Source organism: Typopeltis vanoorti, chromosome 19 (assembly GCF_054136105.1).
Source record: "Typopeltis vanoorti isolate ZY-2024b chromosome 19, IOZ_Tvanoo_1.0, whole genome shotgun sequence".
In the NCBI taxonomy this organism is placed as follows: Eukaryota; Metazoa; Arthropoda; class Arachnida; order Uropygi; family Thelyphonidae; genus Typopeltis; species Typopeltis vanoorti.
In genome coordinates this window covers 73,492,226-73,510,622 of record NC_143567.1, presented here as the reverse complement: position 1 = coordinate 73,510,622, position 18,397 = coordinate 73,492,226, and the positions used below count along the sequence as shown (strand labels likewise).

The 18,397-nt window shown below is 34.1% G+C and overlaps 1 protein-coding gene across 3 annotated transcripts in view; it reads right to left on the bottom strand.

Moving 5' to 3' along the window:
- LOC150096246 (afadin-like) overlaps positions 1-18,397 on the bottom strand; it is a 512,466-nt gene that overhangs the window by 188,733 nt on the left and 305,336 nt on the right. For all 3 annotated transcript variants that reach the window (XM_090409377.1, XM_090409378.1, XM_090409379.1), the window contains exon 19: positions 8,385-8,450. In XM_090409377.1, the coding sequence (XP_090265503.1) occupies positions 8,385-8,450 (66 nt within the window). The remainder of the gene's footprint in view (positions 1-8,384; positions 8,451-18,397) is intronic.

Sequence of the window (18,397 nt, the reverse complement as noted above, 5' to 3'; positions counted from 1 at the left end):
CACTCTGTCTCATCCTCAATTATACCTACTTGATAGTATGAACAACATCAAAACAACAACAACAAAAATTCATTAATTTAATTAAGGTGTTCATATTACTCAGGATTAAAGAGAAGTAAATTTAACTTTAAAGATAACTGTGAATGTAAATTTCCTTCTTTTATCCTATTTTAGAGGATGACTTGATAAAGCACTAGTTCTTCCTCTTACAATTTGAATTGTTTGCACAACTATTTGATTGAGTGACCTTCGATGTGGCACTATCATAGAAAGCCAGTTTTTCGACAACTCAGTTTGGGAAATTTTTGCCCCTGGTGACAGCTGCCCTAATCAAATATAAATGATGTTATTGTGAAGTGGAAATGCCTAGAGCAACAACAGCACAACACTGACCTAGAAGGCCACATAAAATCCTAGAGCAGAACTGCCAAGCGCAGAAGTGTACTTGGCAGTTGGAAGGAAAAAAAATCACCTGTACTTGATTAAAACAGTTGCTACTGATTTCCAAAATCTCTGCAAGCAATGCCAGCATCACAACTGTTTATTACAATGGAAGGCTGAAGAAGGGTTACCATAGTTGCACAGCCCTACATACAAGTCTAATATCAGCTCAGGTGGTGTAAAGTTCACCACTATCAGACTCTGGAGTGAGCAGTAGAAACTCATTCTCTGGAGTAATGAATGATGCTCCACCATCTGGCAGCCCAATGGACAAGTCTGGGTTTGGCAGATGCCATGGGAATGCTATCTGTCCAACTGTATTGTGCCAAAATGCAAAGTTTGTGGAGGAGGAAACATGGTCTGGGAAATGTGTTTCAGGCACAAGGGCATTCTAGACAGTGTGAGCATCCAATTATACAGCAATAGTTTGGTGAATCTATTATATGATGAAACCTTTGGAATATTCATAGGTTTCACTATATAATAGTGAAACCTGTGGAGTATTCATAACTAAAAATTCACACGTATACCACAGTCTTTTTTTTTTTTTTAAATAATATGTTAATATTTCATCTTAAGACATCATCATCATACGGTTATTACATACAATACTAGGAATTATATCCAAAGGAACAGTTAGTGCACATGCTTGCACTGGAATCCCTCTATGCATACAGTAGCTTGTTTTGAGGACTAAAACTATTCGGCAGTAAATTAGTCCTCAAACACGCCACTGTATGCATAGAGAGATTCCAATGTAAGCACATGCACTACCTTGAATGTAATTTCTAGCATTGTTTGTAATAACTGTACTGATGATGTCTTAAGATACTTAAGATAAATTATCTATATATTATTAAAAAATTAATTACTGTGGTATACATGTGAATTTTTAGTTATAGTTTGGTGAAGGCCCTCTCTTGTATCAACACAACAATGCCTCCAACCACACAAAGTGAAGTCTGTGCAAGAATGGTTTGATGAGATGAGTGTTGAAGAACTTGAATGGTCCTGATCGCAGCCCCATCAAATGCCTGTGGGATGAATTGGAATGGTGAACAGAAATCAGGCCGAATCATTTGACATGAGTGACCAACCTCACTAATGCTCTCCTGAAACAATAGAAGGGAATTACTGCAGTAATACACCAAAATCTAGTGGAAAACCTTCCCAGAAGATTGATAGCTATTATAGCAGCAAAGGGTGGACTAACTCCATATTAATGCTTTTCATATTAGAGTGAGAATTGGGATGAGCAAGTACCCAGAGAGCTTATGAGAATATAACTATCAGCATTAGGGTTGTTTTGATTTTGCACAACAGACAATAAAAAAGAACTCTGCCTAGAGCATCATATGTTTAACTTCTCTTTAGTCATTTTGATTATACAGATAATCAAAATATGGTTATGCAATATGGATGATATATTCCTTATCTGCCCCAGGTTCAACAAAGCAACTAGAAGATTCAAGTTACCTTAACATCCTACAACCTTATATACATTTCACTCCTGAGCTTGAAAACAGGACTACAATTTCTTGACATAGTTCTAGAGGTCTCTGAAGAAAAACTCATTTGTTCTGTATACAGAAAACCAAAACTATACCAGAAGAGATCTCCATGCCACATCTCACCACCATCCTGTGAAAGCTCTGAATAATTATAATACTGAGAAATAGAACATACATCTCTAGTAACACAGGGAAGAGAAGCCAAGCAATTAAATAACTTCAGCCACAACATATCTCAAAACAGATAGAAGAACAAGACAATCATCAATATCCTACCCCCTGCCCTAAGTGATAACTGGAGCTGTCAGGTAGTCCTGTACACCACATAGTTCTTATCTGCAAAAGTTCACATGGAGAGAAGACACAAGAAATAAGAACAGCTTCTTTGATTTCATGGTTGATAGTGATATCTTCATGCTGGTTCAGAGTACAAGAGTGTGCAGGTTGTTGAAAGTTTTTGACTTGGTTATATTATAAATTAAAGATACCAAGAAATTATATACTTGGTTTATCCATTATCCAAGTGTAAGCAAACAAAGTTTGCACCTGAAGTATCTTTCAGGACTGGGACAACTCATGGTAAAGGCGGTATAAGTTCACATCACATCCTTCCCATAATGCATAGCATTATACATGTCCATAAGGAGATGTGCTTTGCATAATGGGATACTAAGGCAAGTGATGTGGACTCATACTACCTTTGCCATGAGTTGTCTCAGTCCTGAAAGATACTTCAGGTGCAAACTTTGTTTGCTTACACTTGGATAATGGATTAAACCAAGTATATAATTTCTTGGTATCTTTAATTTATAATATAACCAAGTCAAAAACTTTCAACAACTATCTATCTCTAATCCAGAGTATTTTAATAATAAGGTGTGACATCTTTTGGCAACTGGTATAAGAAAATATGACTTCTGCATTATTTCAACCTTGGTATCTCACCTCCGGGTCTGGCTCCCACTTATGAGACCTCAATAAAGGTTGAAACCAGTCTGGGTAGTGACCCTTCCCATAATACATAGCATTATACATGTCCACAAGGAGATGTATTTTTTACATTATGGGATACTAAGGCAAGTGATGTGAACTCATACCACCTTTTCCGCAAGTTGCCCCAGTCCTGAAAGATACTTCAGGCGCAAACTTTGTTTACTTACATTTGGATAATAGATTAAACCAGATATATAATTTCTTGGTATCTTTAATTTATAAGAGTGCACAGGGGATTGCAAGTGACCATCACTTAGTTTTAAGCAGGATAAAACCAAATATCATATTGAAAAGACAGTATGTAAAAAAGTTTTACAAAGAAATGAAATAAAAATGGCAGGAAAAAGACTAGATGGAGTAATGCAGTTATAGGTAGAAAACAGAAATGCAAAAGCTGAACTCTCTTAACTATCACAGTATCCTGTACATCCTTACTTTGAAAGCATGTACCAGAACATGATATAAAGACTTCTCTCCCAACACACGTGCACAGTTCAAAAATTAGTCATGAAATTATAATTGTGTTAGGATGTTAAAATATCTGGTATATTCCTTAAGAATAAAACAAATAATGATGCAATGAAATAGATATTGTCATGTGCTCTTCTTTTGCAGCTAACTATATTTTATTCTTCATTTGCTTATTTCAGTTTCATTTATTATCTGCATTATTATATGCAGCACTGACAAGGTTTACAACTAACCAATGTATTTTTAACAGAGACAGATGAGATGTTTGCATATTGCAGACATTGGATGCATTATATGGTTAGTGACATAAGATTTATTTTATATGAATGTTCATGTTTGCATGTCAAAATTGTTTATATTTTGACATTGTCAATATAAGATGTTTAAGGAAACAATGACTAGAGATGAATCGAAATGAAGACATCACCAGTCCTCTATGATTCAGAGTTATAGAATCATAATCTTGCCATTCCATAAAAAATAAGAATTAGTTCAAGAACAGGTAAGTGATAACTGGAGCTGTCAGATAGTCCTGTACACCACACAGTTCTTATCATCTGTTTTCTTTTATTAATATGAATTTGATTTAATAAAATTAAATAAAATAAAATAACATTTAATTTAATAAAATTAAATTCTTATCAATCTTCATTTAATGTTAATAGTTACTCTTTTTGGAAATGCTGACAAAAAAGCTTATCATTATGAAGACTAATGAAATATTACTCGTTCTGACAATTATGAAGAGTGCTAAGGACAGTTTTTTCCCCCTCCCCTCTTCATTTGTTATTATCTAAGTTCAAAATTACAGATAACATTCCCATAATTATTATAAAGCAATCTATGAATACCCTGCTCTGAATATCTTCTCTCTGCATTTCATTTACAACACTGGTGATCAAAGCTATGAGCCATTATCTAGGATTAACCAGACCAGAAGCTGCTATAAAGATAAGATAATGTAATGGGAGGCAAAGGACCTCACTTTCTGAACCTTGCTTACTTCTCTAAGCCAGGTCAGCAGATCTAGAACATGTTCTTGTGGTGTGTGTGTGTGTGTGTGTGTGTGTGTGAGTGAGTGAGAGAGAGAGAGAGAGTGAGAGAGAGAGAAAGATCAACAAGGTGGCAATCACTTCCCCTTCTGAGGAAAAAATGATATTTTTGGCTTCCTAATCATTCTGATACCAAAAAACCAAAAGCTAAGCAAAGTTACTTGAGCAGTTGAAAGCTTTAAGAAACTGCACTATGCAAATAATTTTCATTTATTTTTCCAAAACAGTCTATTATACAAAAATACAGGATAGCAAAGAAACCTCAAGTTCTTTATATTAACTAGATATATAGTATCCCATCAAAAGGCACAGGACATATGCATATATAAACAAAACACCTTTAACTGACAGAAATTAATACATCCCACTTGATAACTGCTCTGATGCACTGTGAAGACCTTAAATCTACTAATTAAAAAAAAATAAATAAATAAAATTGCAGTATTATGCTCTACCCCTCCTTAAAAAACATTAGAAAGTTTATGTATTTAAGTACTGGCTTAAGCTAATTTTTTGGTTTAATGATTCCAATAATTTGTGCCAGCTATAGAGATATCAGACAAGGGATCTAAGAATCAAATCATAGTTTGATACAGACCTCACACAACCATACCATTCCTGAGGTTAGGTTGTTTTTAAGATCTGCTGATGATTTCAAAAAAGCCATGTTTTACTGTGATGAAGAATAGTAGTCTTTTTTTATCCATTAGATTTTAGGCATAGTGTTGATAGCATGACCTGCTAGGCCTGAATGACCATAAGTGTAGAAGTGGATGTATTTATGTTCCTCTAGACAAATCTTCCCTAGAGACTTTCCTCAGTTCCAGACATATATACAATTCCTTTTACTAGAACATAAAAAAAAAAAAAAAAAAAAAAAAAAAAAAAAAAAATCAATTGCCACAATTGACTGCAGATTCCAAATATCCTCCCCACAAATCACAAATGTATCTTAAAGACCACCTAACTTTTCAAAAATAAGGTTATGTGGAATAATTAGACGTCCTGCCCAACAGTCCCTCTGTCAGAGAGACATCATTAAGAACAAAATTTTATAGTAAATGCATTATTTAATTCATTCCTAGTGCTATCTTCATTTAAAAAAAAAAAAAAAGCACTGGTAAGTTGGAGAAGGCCATCTTGACATTATAATTCTACATTCCAGTTCATTTCACGAATGCTCAATGAGGATGAAGCCATGTGCCGGCCACTACATTCTGATGTTATTCCCTTCATGCAATTACATCCTAAGAACATCAGCCCAACAGCCAAGAGAACCCAATTTGGCCTGAATAGGGGAACCTTTAGGACTCTAGGACCAACTTCAGTTGCCTTCTTCTTCATGTAGCTTCTTCAGTGAGAGGGTGCAGCACCATGTCCTTCCAGTTCTTTCTGGTGGTTGCTTTCCTTTTTGTTTCTGCATAGATATGTGATCCTGTCCATGATCTTATGTCTTCAAGCCATGTCCTTCGTTTTTTGCCTCTTGATCTATTTCCCATAATTTTTCCTTCTAAAAATGTTAGTATTCTCTGTCCTGCCAATCTCATCTTTCTCTGGATCATTTCCTATAATAAAGATTTCTGTGTTCTCATTCGCTGTAGGACATCTGTATTTGTCGTATGCTCTGTCCATGAGATTTTCAGAGCATTTCAAAGGCCATTATCTGTTGCCTTACTCTCTTCTTGAATATCCAGGTCTCACTTCCATATATGAAAATTGGCCACACTAATGTTCTTATCATTCTTTTCTTTGTCTCACAGAACTTCTGAGCAGATCTTTATTTTTCCAAAATGCATCTTTAGCTATGACTGTTCTTATTTTTATTTCTTTATCTTGCTTTCCATCTGCAGTAAAGTAGGTGCCTAAATATTTGTATTCTGTTGTATGTTCAATTTTCATATTGTTTCAGCTTCATTTGCTTGTTGTTAATGCCTGTGTGCACATTATCATAGTTTTATGTTCCCAGAAGATGGCAATGTAACATTGCCGAAATACAGGAAGGTATTGATTAAAGTTTTTTAATATTTTAGTATACGTTATCATTTCCTGAAAAATTTAAAGTCATGTTACAACTATTGCAGTAAAGCATTATCATGTAGAAGGTATAATTGGATCAGTACCATAAAACTGTCACAATCTAAAATAAGTGGACCAAAGACTCAATGGAGAATGTAGTCATGATTTCATGCAGCAAATAGAAAATTTATTGCATGATATCATGGGATAGGGATATGGTGGTCTAAATTACAGGTCATGCCATCTCCAAACTAACTATCTAACTAATGTTATGTCTGTAAATTGTGTATATTCTTTTGGTCAGTTTCTTCTGCTGGATGAAAAACCCGAATTTCCATGAGGAAAAATCCTGCCACAAGTATGGAGGTATAATGACTGTAATGACTCCCTAATGACTATAATGAGTCTAATGACTCCCTGGAGTTGCCCGTAATAATAGTAATAGTAATAATAAAAGTTTTGAAGTGGCTACACTGCATAATTCAGAGGGCCTGGTCAGGAGGTCGAATCCCAGATAATTGGAGTAGAGCTCTAATAGTTCCTATCTATAAAAAAGGGAAATAAAGCTGGATGTGAGAATTACAGAGGAATTTCTCTATGAAATGTTCCGGTAAGATTTATGCAAGAATTCTTGAAAAGAGGCTGATAAAAATTGGAAGAGAAACTTGGAAAAGAACAAGTTGGGTTGAAGCCAAGCAGAGATTGTCAAGATCAGATTTTCACTTTATAACAAATATTTGAGAAATTATGGGAATATAACAAGGATCTGTACTTAAGTTTTGTAGATCTGGAAAAGGCATATGACAAGGCACCCATAGAAAATCTTTTCAAAACACTACAATTATATGGAACATTATACAGAGCAATACACATCTATACTTAAGTTGTAAGTCAGCAATAAGAATTGATCAAAATACAAGAAGACTGTCTGATGTAAAATCAAGGGTAAGACAAAGATGCACATTATCTTCACTCTTGTATATGGATTGCATTATGAAAGAAAGTAGATTTAACCTGATATTAGAATCAGAAATGTCAAATTTAGTTCTATGCTTTATGCAGATAATATACTCCTAAACATATTGAGTGCAAGTCTCCAGAGCTCTCTAACTAAATTGCATGATAGCTGTAACAAATTTGACATGAAAATCAGTAATAAAAAGACCAAAACAATGAAAATAGACAGAAACATAGAAAACTTAAGCTGCATTCTCAATGGAGAACCTATAGAACAAGTAAAATATTTCAGCTATTTAAACACAGTTCTTAGTGAAGATGGCAAATTAAATTTGGAAATAAACAGGATAAGCAAAGCTGGTATGGTAGGAAGCCAGATGAATAAATTCATATGGAATAAGAGAAATTAGCAATATTCAAACCAGTTATAAGTTATGAATGTGAGAGTTGGGTTAGAAATAACATTTGATCAGAGACTGGAGCTCCACAGATATAAGAATTCTGAGAAAAATTAGGAGAGTGAACAGATGGTGTCAATGGTAGAATCATATAAAAAATGAAGATATTTGAAAGGAACTTAAGATTGTTAGCATTCAAGAATGTGTGAGCAGAGCTAACCTAAGGTGGATTGGTCATTTAAATAGAGGTGAGGTATGTTTTGGTATGTCTTGGCATCAAACACAGCAAAGCAGGTGTTTGATGCCAAGATGACTAAATCAATCTACCTAGAACTCTTGGTCTTTCTAAGATCAAGATCTAGATGGATTGATTTAGCCAAAAGTGGCTTAGAAGAATAAAATGTTAGATATGACAATATTGGAGTGCTGACAAGTAATAGACTAATTTGGAGAAAAATTGTCTGAACAATCCTTGAGCATATACATATCACAAAACTCATGATGATGAATATATATATCAGATGGCTAAAGAAAGTGTAACTTACCAGATCTGCTGCTCCACCTTTCACTACAGATTTCACATATATTCCAAGTTTGTCTTGGTCAACACCCTGAAACACAAGAAGTAAATATGAATTCTTGTAAATTTATTATAATGAAAGTCATAAGCATAACCTCATATCCCATCCTAGCAAGTGTTTTCTTTTAACCGTTCATTTATGCATGACCTTTTATGTGCATATATGCAAGGTTTATTTTATATAAAATTTAATTATAATGTAATCATAAGAATAACAAAATTAATATATTGAGTTAACATTTATGAATGATGTAATATTTACCAGAGTACAACTTATAAATTTCTGTTATTAGATAGGGTGAATCTTTTTCTAAGTAGAATTATAATGCCCATATATTCATTCACTGTAGCTCAGCATAGATGTGAATAATATTCTCTGTAAACATTATTTCCAATACTAACATAAATTATCAGGGGAAAAAAAAGAACAGTCAATCAGCTATACCTTTATAATTAAAAGCAAGTACCTGTGAACAGCTTTTAACAGAAGAGAAATACTTTTAACCATTGCAGATATGGAAATTAGTACAAATAACATAATTAAAAGCATAAAGCATAAATATTTCATTATGATTAGTATAGAATAAGAACAAGGAAGTAAACATTCAGAAGTAACTGGATATAACAGAATATATACAAGCAGCTATTCATCTAGAGAATCGGTTCCCAACAGGTGGTATGCATACCCCGGGGATATGTGCTGGGCTGTTCAGAGGTACACGAAAAATAATCAGTAATGGCAGAAAAACAAGTAAAGTAAACAAAATGCAAAACGTTAGTTATGGAACAATAAATGTTAAGTTTGAATCACCACTATTTTAAAAACAAGGGGTACAATTTATAGAAATGGGTTTAAAAGGGGTACACAAGTGGAAAAATGTTGGGAACCACTGATCTAAAGGCCAGCATACGTAAGCTGTGCTTGGCAACTAGATGACAGCCACATGGCTGTCATCTAGTTGCTACCTAGATGACAGCCACATGGCTGTCATCTAGGTGTCAAAATCTATTATCTAGGTGCCATTTGGCTATATTCAGTTACTTTTGAATGTTTAATTCCTCATTCTTCTTCCATGCTGATCATGTTATACAAAAGATAGTTAAATATTTGTGCTTTTAATTTAATTATTAGTACTGATTCCTATGCAAGCAGTGGCTACATGTACTTACCTTCAAATGTGGTCTTATTCACATGTACAATTACCATATACTCGTACTCGGAACTAAAACAGGTCACGAGAAACAACATTGCACAGAGAAGTGGAAATTATGTATGTGATTTAAAACCTCCATACACACAGAAAACTGAAGTGTATGTAATTATAAAGTTGCAGAAATGTAATGCAATTTTATGTGATAACTTGTCAGATTTTGGATAAGGAAGTCTAGCCAGATGATCTATGACTAGTGTCTGCTTCTGACATGTGAGACCTGGCAAATACAGTGTACCCAGCAACTGATGATTTGAAAATGGGGGAAGGAGGGGAGGTTAAATAGTAGAAAATTATTTACTATAAAGATTTTGGCAACTGATTCATAATCTTTTAAGTATAAAGCCATAAAAGTTAACTACTTAGCCATTTCCAGACTGTGTGTCCTTTCACTACTACAAAGGCACCAAATCACAGGACCTTCATGATTTCCAATTCTTAACAATGTCTCACTATAGTTTCTGCTCTACTAATCCATTCTGACTGCAGAACTAAAATAATCTTTTTTGAAATGAAGGCTTTCATTCCTTCCACCAAACTTCAAGAGATGTCCATATTAGGTGCACACTATGAACTTATTCACTTCCTTCTCTCTTACATAATTAGTACATTGTAATATTTCTAAGATAAAGTTGACCTCCCAGCATCATTCTCATCCTCCAGCTCTTTGAAAAAAGATCAACATCATTATCAAATTCCTGACATGTACCCTCAAGGGGTGAGTACAGGATATGATAGTACTACATGAAAAATTTAGATCATTAATAACTTCCTATCTACAATTTTCCTCCAAATCAATCTATTACCTGTCAAAACTCCAACTTTACCAGATTGAATATTTCTATCTTCTAACGCACTTTTTACTATATAATCCACCTCTTGGCCTTCCTCTGGGTCTATTTCCTGCTAAACTGGCAGAGAACACTTGTTTTGCTAATCTTTCCTCTCCTATTCTGTTTAAATGACTATATCACCTGAGCTTAGCTCTACTAACACATTCCTGGATGCTAACAATGTCAAGTTCTCTCCTAATATCCTCGTTTTTAATATGATATTGCATTCATGCCATCTGTTTACGCCTCTAATCTTTCTCAGGACTCTCATATTTGGTCTCTAGTCTTTGGTCAAGTGTTTTATTTTTAACCCAGCTCTCAGATCCATAAGTTAAAATTGGTTTGAACACTGTCTTGTACATATAGCTGATTTAGTGTTCTGACTGATTTCTCTCTTATTCCATATAAATTTATTCAGTTGACTTCACACCATACCAGCTTTGTTGATTTAATTTGCCATCTTCACTAAAAATCATGTCTAAGTAGCTGAAAGGTTTTACTTGTCCTGTAGGTTCTTCATTCACAATGCAGTAGATATTTTCAATGCTTCAGCCTATTTTCATCGTCTTTGTCTTGTTATTGCTGACTTTCATGCCAAAACAATTACAACAATTTAATTCGGGAATCTTGCAGACTTCCAGCGGATTTATTTAGAAGTATAACATCATCTGCATAAAGCAAAAAGCTGAGATTAACATCTCCAATTTTGACATCAGGTTTAATACCATTCTCTTTCATAATGTGATCTGTATAAATAATGAATAACAGAAGGGATAATGTACATCATTGTCTAACACCAGATTTAACATACTTAAGCATCTTCCTGTACTTCCTTTAATTCTAGCAGCTGACTTACAACTCAAAGATATCAAATAAAGAAAGCATTATTTGATATAATGCCCCATTGACACCATACAACTGTAGCATTTTGAATAGCTTCTTTCTTGGCACCTTGTCATATGCCTTTTCTAGATCTACAAAACTTAAGTACAGATCTTTGTTATATTCCACGATTTCTCAACTATTTGTCGTAAAATGAAAATTTGATCCTGACAGCCTCTATTTGGCCTGAATCCAGCTTGTTCTTCACCAACTTTTCTTCCACAATTCTTCTGAACCGTTTCTCAAGTATACTTGCATAAAGCTTACCAGGATCGCTCAGTAGGGAAATACCTCTGTAATTCTCACATTCAGTTTTATTTCCCTTTTTATATATGGGTACTATGAGAGCTCTACTCCAATCATCGAGAATTCGTCCCTCTGTCCAGGCCTTCTGAACTATGCAGTGCAGCCACTGTAAGACTTTTATACCTCCATACTTAAGCATTTCTGGTTGAATATCATCTATGCCAGCTGCTTTTCCACATTTCAGGCCTTTGACAGCTTTTTCTACTTCAAGTATGGATATGTATTCTGATTGCATGTATGGTCAGTGTTTTTTACTGCTGTGCTGTCACTGATTGTTTCATTTAGCAATTTTTTGAAGTAATTACTCCATACTTCAAGGATAACTTTTTCTACAGTTTTCATGTCACCTTCATCATCTCTAATTCCTTTTACAGCATTCTTTCTTCCATTTTTGAGCTGCTTCAACAACCTCCAGAATATCTTGCCACCTTCTTAATATTCTATTTTCTTACCAAAGTCTTTCCATGACTTTTGTTTAGCTAATTTTACACAAGCTGACTTATTTGCCAGGAACTTTTGATATGCTTTCTTCTTTTCCTTCATTGCCCTCTTTAACTTTCTGTTTCCACCATAGAGTTCTGATTTATCTACTCTTGTAGACAACATCGCCACATGCCTCTCTGGCTGAATCAATCAATGTTTTTAACCCCCATTTCCTTTAGTGTTACATAGTTTATATCCATATATGAATATTTAACCCCCATTTCCTTTAGTGTTACTAATTTCAGCATTCAGTTTACACAAATTATGGTCTCTACAACCGTGTTATAAATAATTATTTTATTTTAATTTCCCAACGTTTTGATCTTCATATTAAGGTCATCATCTGGAGTATACACACACACACATATATATATATATATACACACATACAGACACAAACTAAATTATTCACACAGTATGCTGAAGAGACAATGATTTGATCAATGGTTATTCTACTGGCCTGACCTCTAGTGAAAATAAATAAATAAATGAAATAAAATAAATTAACTACATCAAAGTGATATTCTATTTAAGACATCAGATAAATCATCAACATCAGATCAACAACAAATTTAATATAACAATTCTCATGTTAAATTAGGACATCAATTTTACTGTAACAAAAACTATCTATATGAAAGAATGTTTCTCTGATGTTGTCTTAAATAGAATATAGCTTTGATGTAATTAATTTATTTTATTTCATTTATTGTAATTTTATTTTCACTAGAGATCAGGCCAATAGAATAACAGTTGATCAAATCATTGTCTTTTCAGCATACTGTATAAAATGTAATTTAGCTTGTCTCTGTGTGTGTGTGTGTGTGTGTGTGTGTGTGTGTGTGTGTGTGTGTGTGTGTGTGTGTGTGTGTGTGTGTGTGTGTGTGTGTGTATTCCAGATGATGACTTAATACGAAGATCGAAACGTCGGGAAATTAAAATAATTATTTATAACACGGCTGTAGAGTCCATAATTTGTGTAAAATGAAAAATCAATCAATGTTTTCTTCAGTGTTTAGCACTGAATCTCCACGGTTTGGTTTCTGTTCTCAAACTCTTTCATTTTTTCTTGAATAATGTTTGTGTATTTTAGTCTACAGGTCACATCTGAGAGCTGCTCAACTTTTAATTTCCTTTAAAACTTTCTTATATGTTCTTCTTTTCAATATGAAATTCAATTTTATCTTGCTGAAAACTAAATGGTAATCACTTCCAATTTCAAATCCTCTCTACACTCTGGTGTCCTGCACATAGTCAATGAGACTTTTCTTATTCTTTACCTCTTCTCTCTCATGTGAATTTGTGCACATTTTTATGTTGGAGCACTGTGTTAGTAATAACCAGTCCATCTCCTGAGCAGAAATCTAACAGATATTTGCCATTATTATTAGCTTTGCTCTTTTCTCCAAATTTTCCCCAAATATTTTGTGTCTGAAAATCAACCAAGAAAAAAAAAAAAAAACAATCAAGGCAAAATCAATTGCAGTTGATGTCTAAGGGAGAATATGAAAATTAATGATGAATCACTTGCTATATATTCAGAGTAAATAATTTACTTAATCTATTTCTTATTTTTTACATTCTTCTGATCATTAATTAGACAATGCTTTGCTTTATATTGCCTTTAACCGAGTACTGCTTAATTCATAAAATTATAAGAGATGCATGGTGATTTGGTTACCAGAATAAATCAGTTACTGAGAGATAAACAGATCTCAATGGCTGCACAGTGGGTTAATGATCTTTAAACTCATATTCCGAGTATTTTCGAAGTATGAAATAATTGCCCTTAAAATTTAAAGAAATTCTGGATCTGTATTATTATTATTATTATCTGAGACCTCCAGGGAGTCAAGAACTCATCAAGGGAGTCTATAAATTATCCAAACCAACTATCATACATTCCCTTAAATTCATTCACGCTAGATGAACTCACTACACCTAAGGGCAATTATTTCATACTTCGAATTTTTCCTCTCTCATCACTAAACTCTCCTTATCAACTCTTTAGCTGTTATTATCTATTGCTATCCGAGAAAATGCTGTGGCATCATATTGAGTGCAATCACATCATGGTTCCTTGTTCTGTGTTTGGCAATATCTATGTCAACATATGCCTTTGTCCAGATAAATATCTTCTAAAACTTCACTGAAATAACATTACTCCACACTTTTCTTCAGTATTTCCTTGCTTCATGCGTCTAAAAATTCTCCATGCACTGAAGAAAATTAAGTTTTAGAATTGCTTTGTTCCAATGTCAACAACAGTAAGCACTAACAGTACATATACACTTATATAATTATTTACATTTTTCATTAATTCTTATCAGAAATATTATTTACAATATTTCATAACACAAATACACATTACAATAAAATCATTTTAAATAATTAATGGAATGTGTATTTTACTTAACTATTCAAGAAATAAATACTACTACCAGGTTGAAAGCTTTTAGGAAAATAGGTTGAACAATCATTCTGATTAGATGAATAATCTTCTGCATTTTCCATGCACACACACAGGATCTGCATTTGCCAGCAATTTTTCTTTTACCAGTCATCGTTTTACTTGCAATATAATAGAAATCTGCACTGTCTTTACCTTACAAAGCCAGTTTCTCTTCATACTCACACTTAACTTTCTGTGCAATAGTTGCAACTCTTCTGGCCTGTACCTCATAATTCTCATAACTGATGTCATCCTTATGCATACAGTATATGGCACTTTTTCCACATCATCCTTTTCTTAAAAAGACTGCACATCCATTTCATTCCTATGGAAATAAACGGAAATACTACCTATTCACGCTTCACACTCTAGGGACAAAATCCATTACTGCATCGTTGATATAATTTTTTTTATCAATACTTCTCATGTCCTACTGAGATCCTTCCCATTTAGCAACTGATATCATGGAAGTGACCTCATTCTCCTCAGATGGTCATAATTTCCTACTTTGTTCTTTAGTACATAACCTTTTCTGAACAGAATATTGATAAACTTAGACATTTTCAACATCAGTGACACAATAGTGACATCTTTAACTGAAACGTTTCACAGATACTACTCAATGCAGCACGGATATCTTTTTTACACAACTAAATCACAAAATGCTCAGTTTTGTGACCAAGATGTGTAAATCAAAGCAATTCAACTGCACTGATGCTCGCTAAAGTGAACTAGTAAGGACACTAGAGACAGTCTGTAATAGCGAAAAGTTTGCTCAAGTGATTTTTTTATTTTTGTTAGAATAACTTTTATCTACTATGCTAACATTGGGTTCTTCCAGTAGTTGCTATAGTCAGTGAGTCTGCTATAACTTAGTTGGTTATAATGAGAGTCAAATGTATTTGAAAATAGTCAAATAAATGGAAATACAAACAAAAACATGAAGATGGCATTATTTAATGAATACCTTGCTGTAAGTGTCCAAGACAGTGAATGATACTATATATGTATACTACCTCTTACTTTTCCTTTTTCATTGCGTCAGTTGCTTTCTCTAAAGTAAGAAAAAGGAAAAGTTGGTCCTCGTTGGGGATCTAAATAGCAGAGTAGGAAATGATCGTCAGACATACAAAAATATTTTGGGAAAATTTGGAGAACAGAGCAAAGCTAATAATAATGGCAAATACCTGTTGGATTTCTGCTCAAGACATGGACTGGTTATTACTAACACCATGTTCCAACATAAAAATGTGCACAAATTCACATGGAGAGACGAGGCAAGGAATAAGAGAAGTCTCATTGACTATGTTATTGCTGATAGTGATGTTTTCTCCCTGGTGCAGGACACTCGAGTGCACAGAGGATTTGAAATTGGAAGTGATCACCATTAAGTCTTTAGCAGAATAAAAGTTGAGCAGCTCTCAGATGTGAACTGTAGACTAAAATACACAAACAAAATATTTTCTTCATGATTTGCCACTGAATCTCCAAACCTTGGAGATTCAGTAGCAAATCATGAAGAAAACATTGATTGATTCAGCCAGAGAGGCATGTGGTGAGGTTGTCTGCAAGGATAGAAAAATCAGAACTCCATGGTGGACTCAGGAAGTTAAAGAGGCAGTGAAGGAAAAGAAGAAACTATATCAAAAGTTCCCAGCAAATAAGTCAGCATGTGCTCTTAGAGAATACAGAGACAAATGTAAGAAAGCTAAACAAAAGTCATGGGAAGGCTTTGGTAAGAACATGGAAAATAAATATCAAGAAGGTGGCAAGATATTCTGGAGGTTGTTGAAGCAGCTCAGAAATGGAGGAAAGAATGCTGTAAAAGGAATTAGAGATGATAAAGGTGACATGAAAACTGGAGAAAAATATATCCTTGAAATATGGAGTAATAACTTCGAAAAATTATTCGAAAAATTGCTAAATGAAACAATTAGTGATAGCACAGTGGTAAAAAAACACTCAACAGGGATGCAGTCAGGAATCCATACTAGAAGTAGAAAAATCTGTCAAAGGCCAGAAATGCAGAAAGGCAACTGGAATAGATGATATTCGACAAGAAATGCTGAAGTATGGTATGGCGGTATAAAAGTCTTACAGTGGCTGCACCACATAGTTCAGAAAGCTTGGACAGAGGGACGAATTCCCGATGATTGGAGTAGAGCTCTCATAGTACCCATATATAAAAAGGGAAATAAAACTGAATGTGAAAATTACAGAGGTATTTTTCTACTGAGTATTTCTGGGAAGATTCATGCAAGTATACTTGAGAACTTTTACTTGAGAAGGATTGTTGAAGAGAAGCTTGGTGAAGTAGAAGTTGGATTCAGGCCAAATAGAGGCTAACAGGATCAGATTTTCACTTTACGACAAATAGTTGAGAAATCATGGGAATATAACAAAGATCTGTATTTAAATTTTGTAGATCTGGAAAAGGCAAATGATAAGGTGCCAAGAGAGAAGCTATTCAAAACTCTACAGTTATATGGGGTCAATGGGGCATTATATCAAGCAATGCTATGCTTAGTCTTTATTTGAGTTGTAAGTCAGCAGTTAGAATTGAAGTACAGGAAGATCGTTTAATGTTAAATCTGGTGTGAGACAAGGATGTACATTATCCCCTCTGTTATTCATTATCTATATGGATCACATTATGAAAGAGAGTGGTATTAAACCTGATATCAAAATTGGAGATGTTAATCTCAGCTCTTTGCTTTATGCAGATGATGTTATACTTCTAAATAAATCTGCTAGAAGTCTGCAAGATTGCCTGACAAAATTGAATAACTGTTGTAATAGATATGGCGTGAAGGTCAGCAATAACAAAACAAAGACAATGAAAATAGGCAGAAAATATCAACTGCACTGTGAATGGAGAATACATTTCAGCTACTTAGGCACAATTTTTAGTGAACATGGTAAATTAAATATCGAAATAGACAACAGAATCAATAAAGCTGGTATGGTTAGAAGTTAACTGAATAAATTCGTATGGAATAAAAGAGATATTAGTCAGAACACTAAATCAGCTGTATACAAGAAAGTGTTCAAACTAATTTTAACTTATGGCTCTGAGAGCTGGGTCAGAAGTAAAACACTTGACCAAAGACTAGAGACCACAGATGAGAGTCCTGAGAAAGATTAGAGGCTTGAACATATGGGATCAATGGCAGTATCATATTAAAAATGATGATATTAGGAAAGAACTTTACATTGTCAGCATCCAGGAATGTGTTAGCAGAGCTAATCTCAGATGGTATGGTCACTTAAAAGAATGGGAAAGAAAGATTAGCAAAACAAGTTTTCTCTGCAGATTGGCAGGAAAAGACATAGGTGGATTGATGTGGTAGAAGGTGCCTTAGAAGATAGAAATATAAGATCTGATAATGTTGGAGTCTTGACAGGTAACAGACTGATTTGGAGGAAGGTTGTAGGTAAGAAGTTAGTAACGATGCAAATTTTTCATATCATATATCATATCCTGTACATGGCAGGAATTTGATAATGATACTACCTCTTACAAGAGTTGTAGGAGCTACAAGTTTTGAGCATATTCAAATAGTCAATCGCTAACTCTGAAAAATATTTCAAGCTTGCAGAGAATATAAACCTTTGCAAGAACAAAGGATATGGCATGACATACTTTTTGAGATAAAAGAATTAAGAACATTGATATTATTATTATCATCATCTGTTACTATTTGGAATGCAATAGATTTTCTTGGGGTGTCTGTTAGCTGCCATGTGCATCTTCAGGAGGTAGGGAAAGAAAATCCTGACCCATTCATTGGATATCACGGCAGATCTCAAT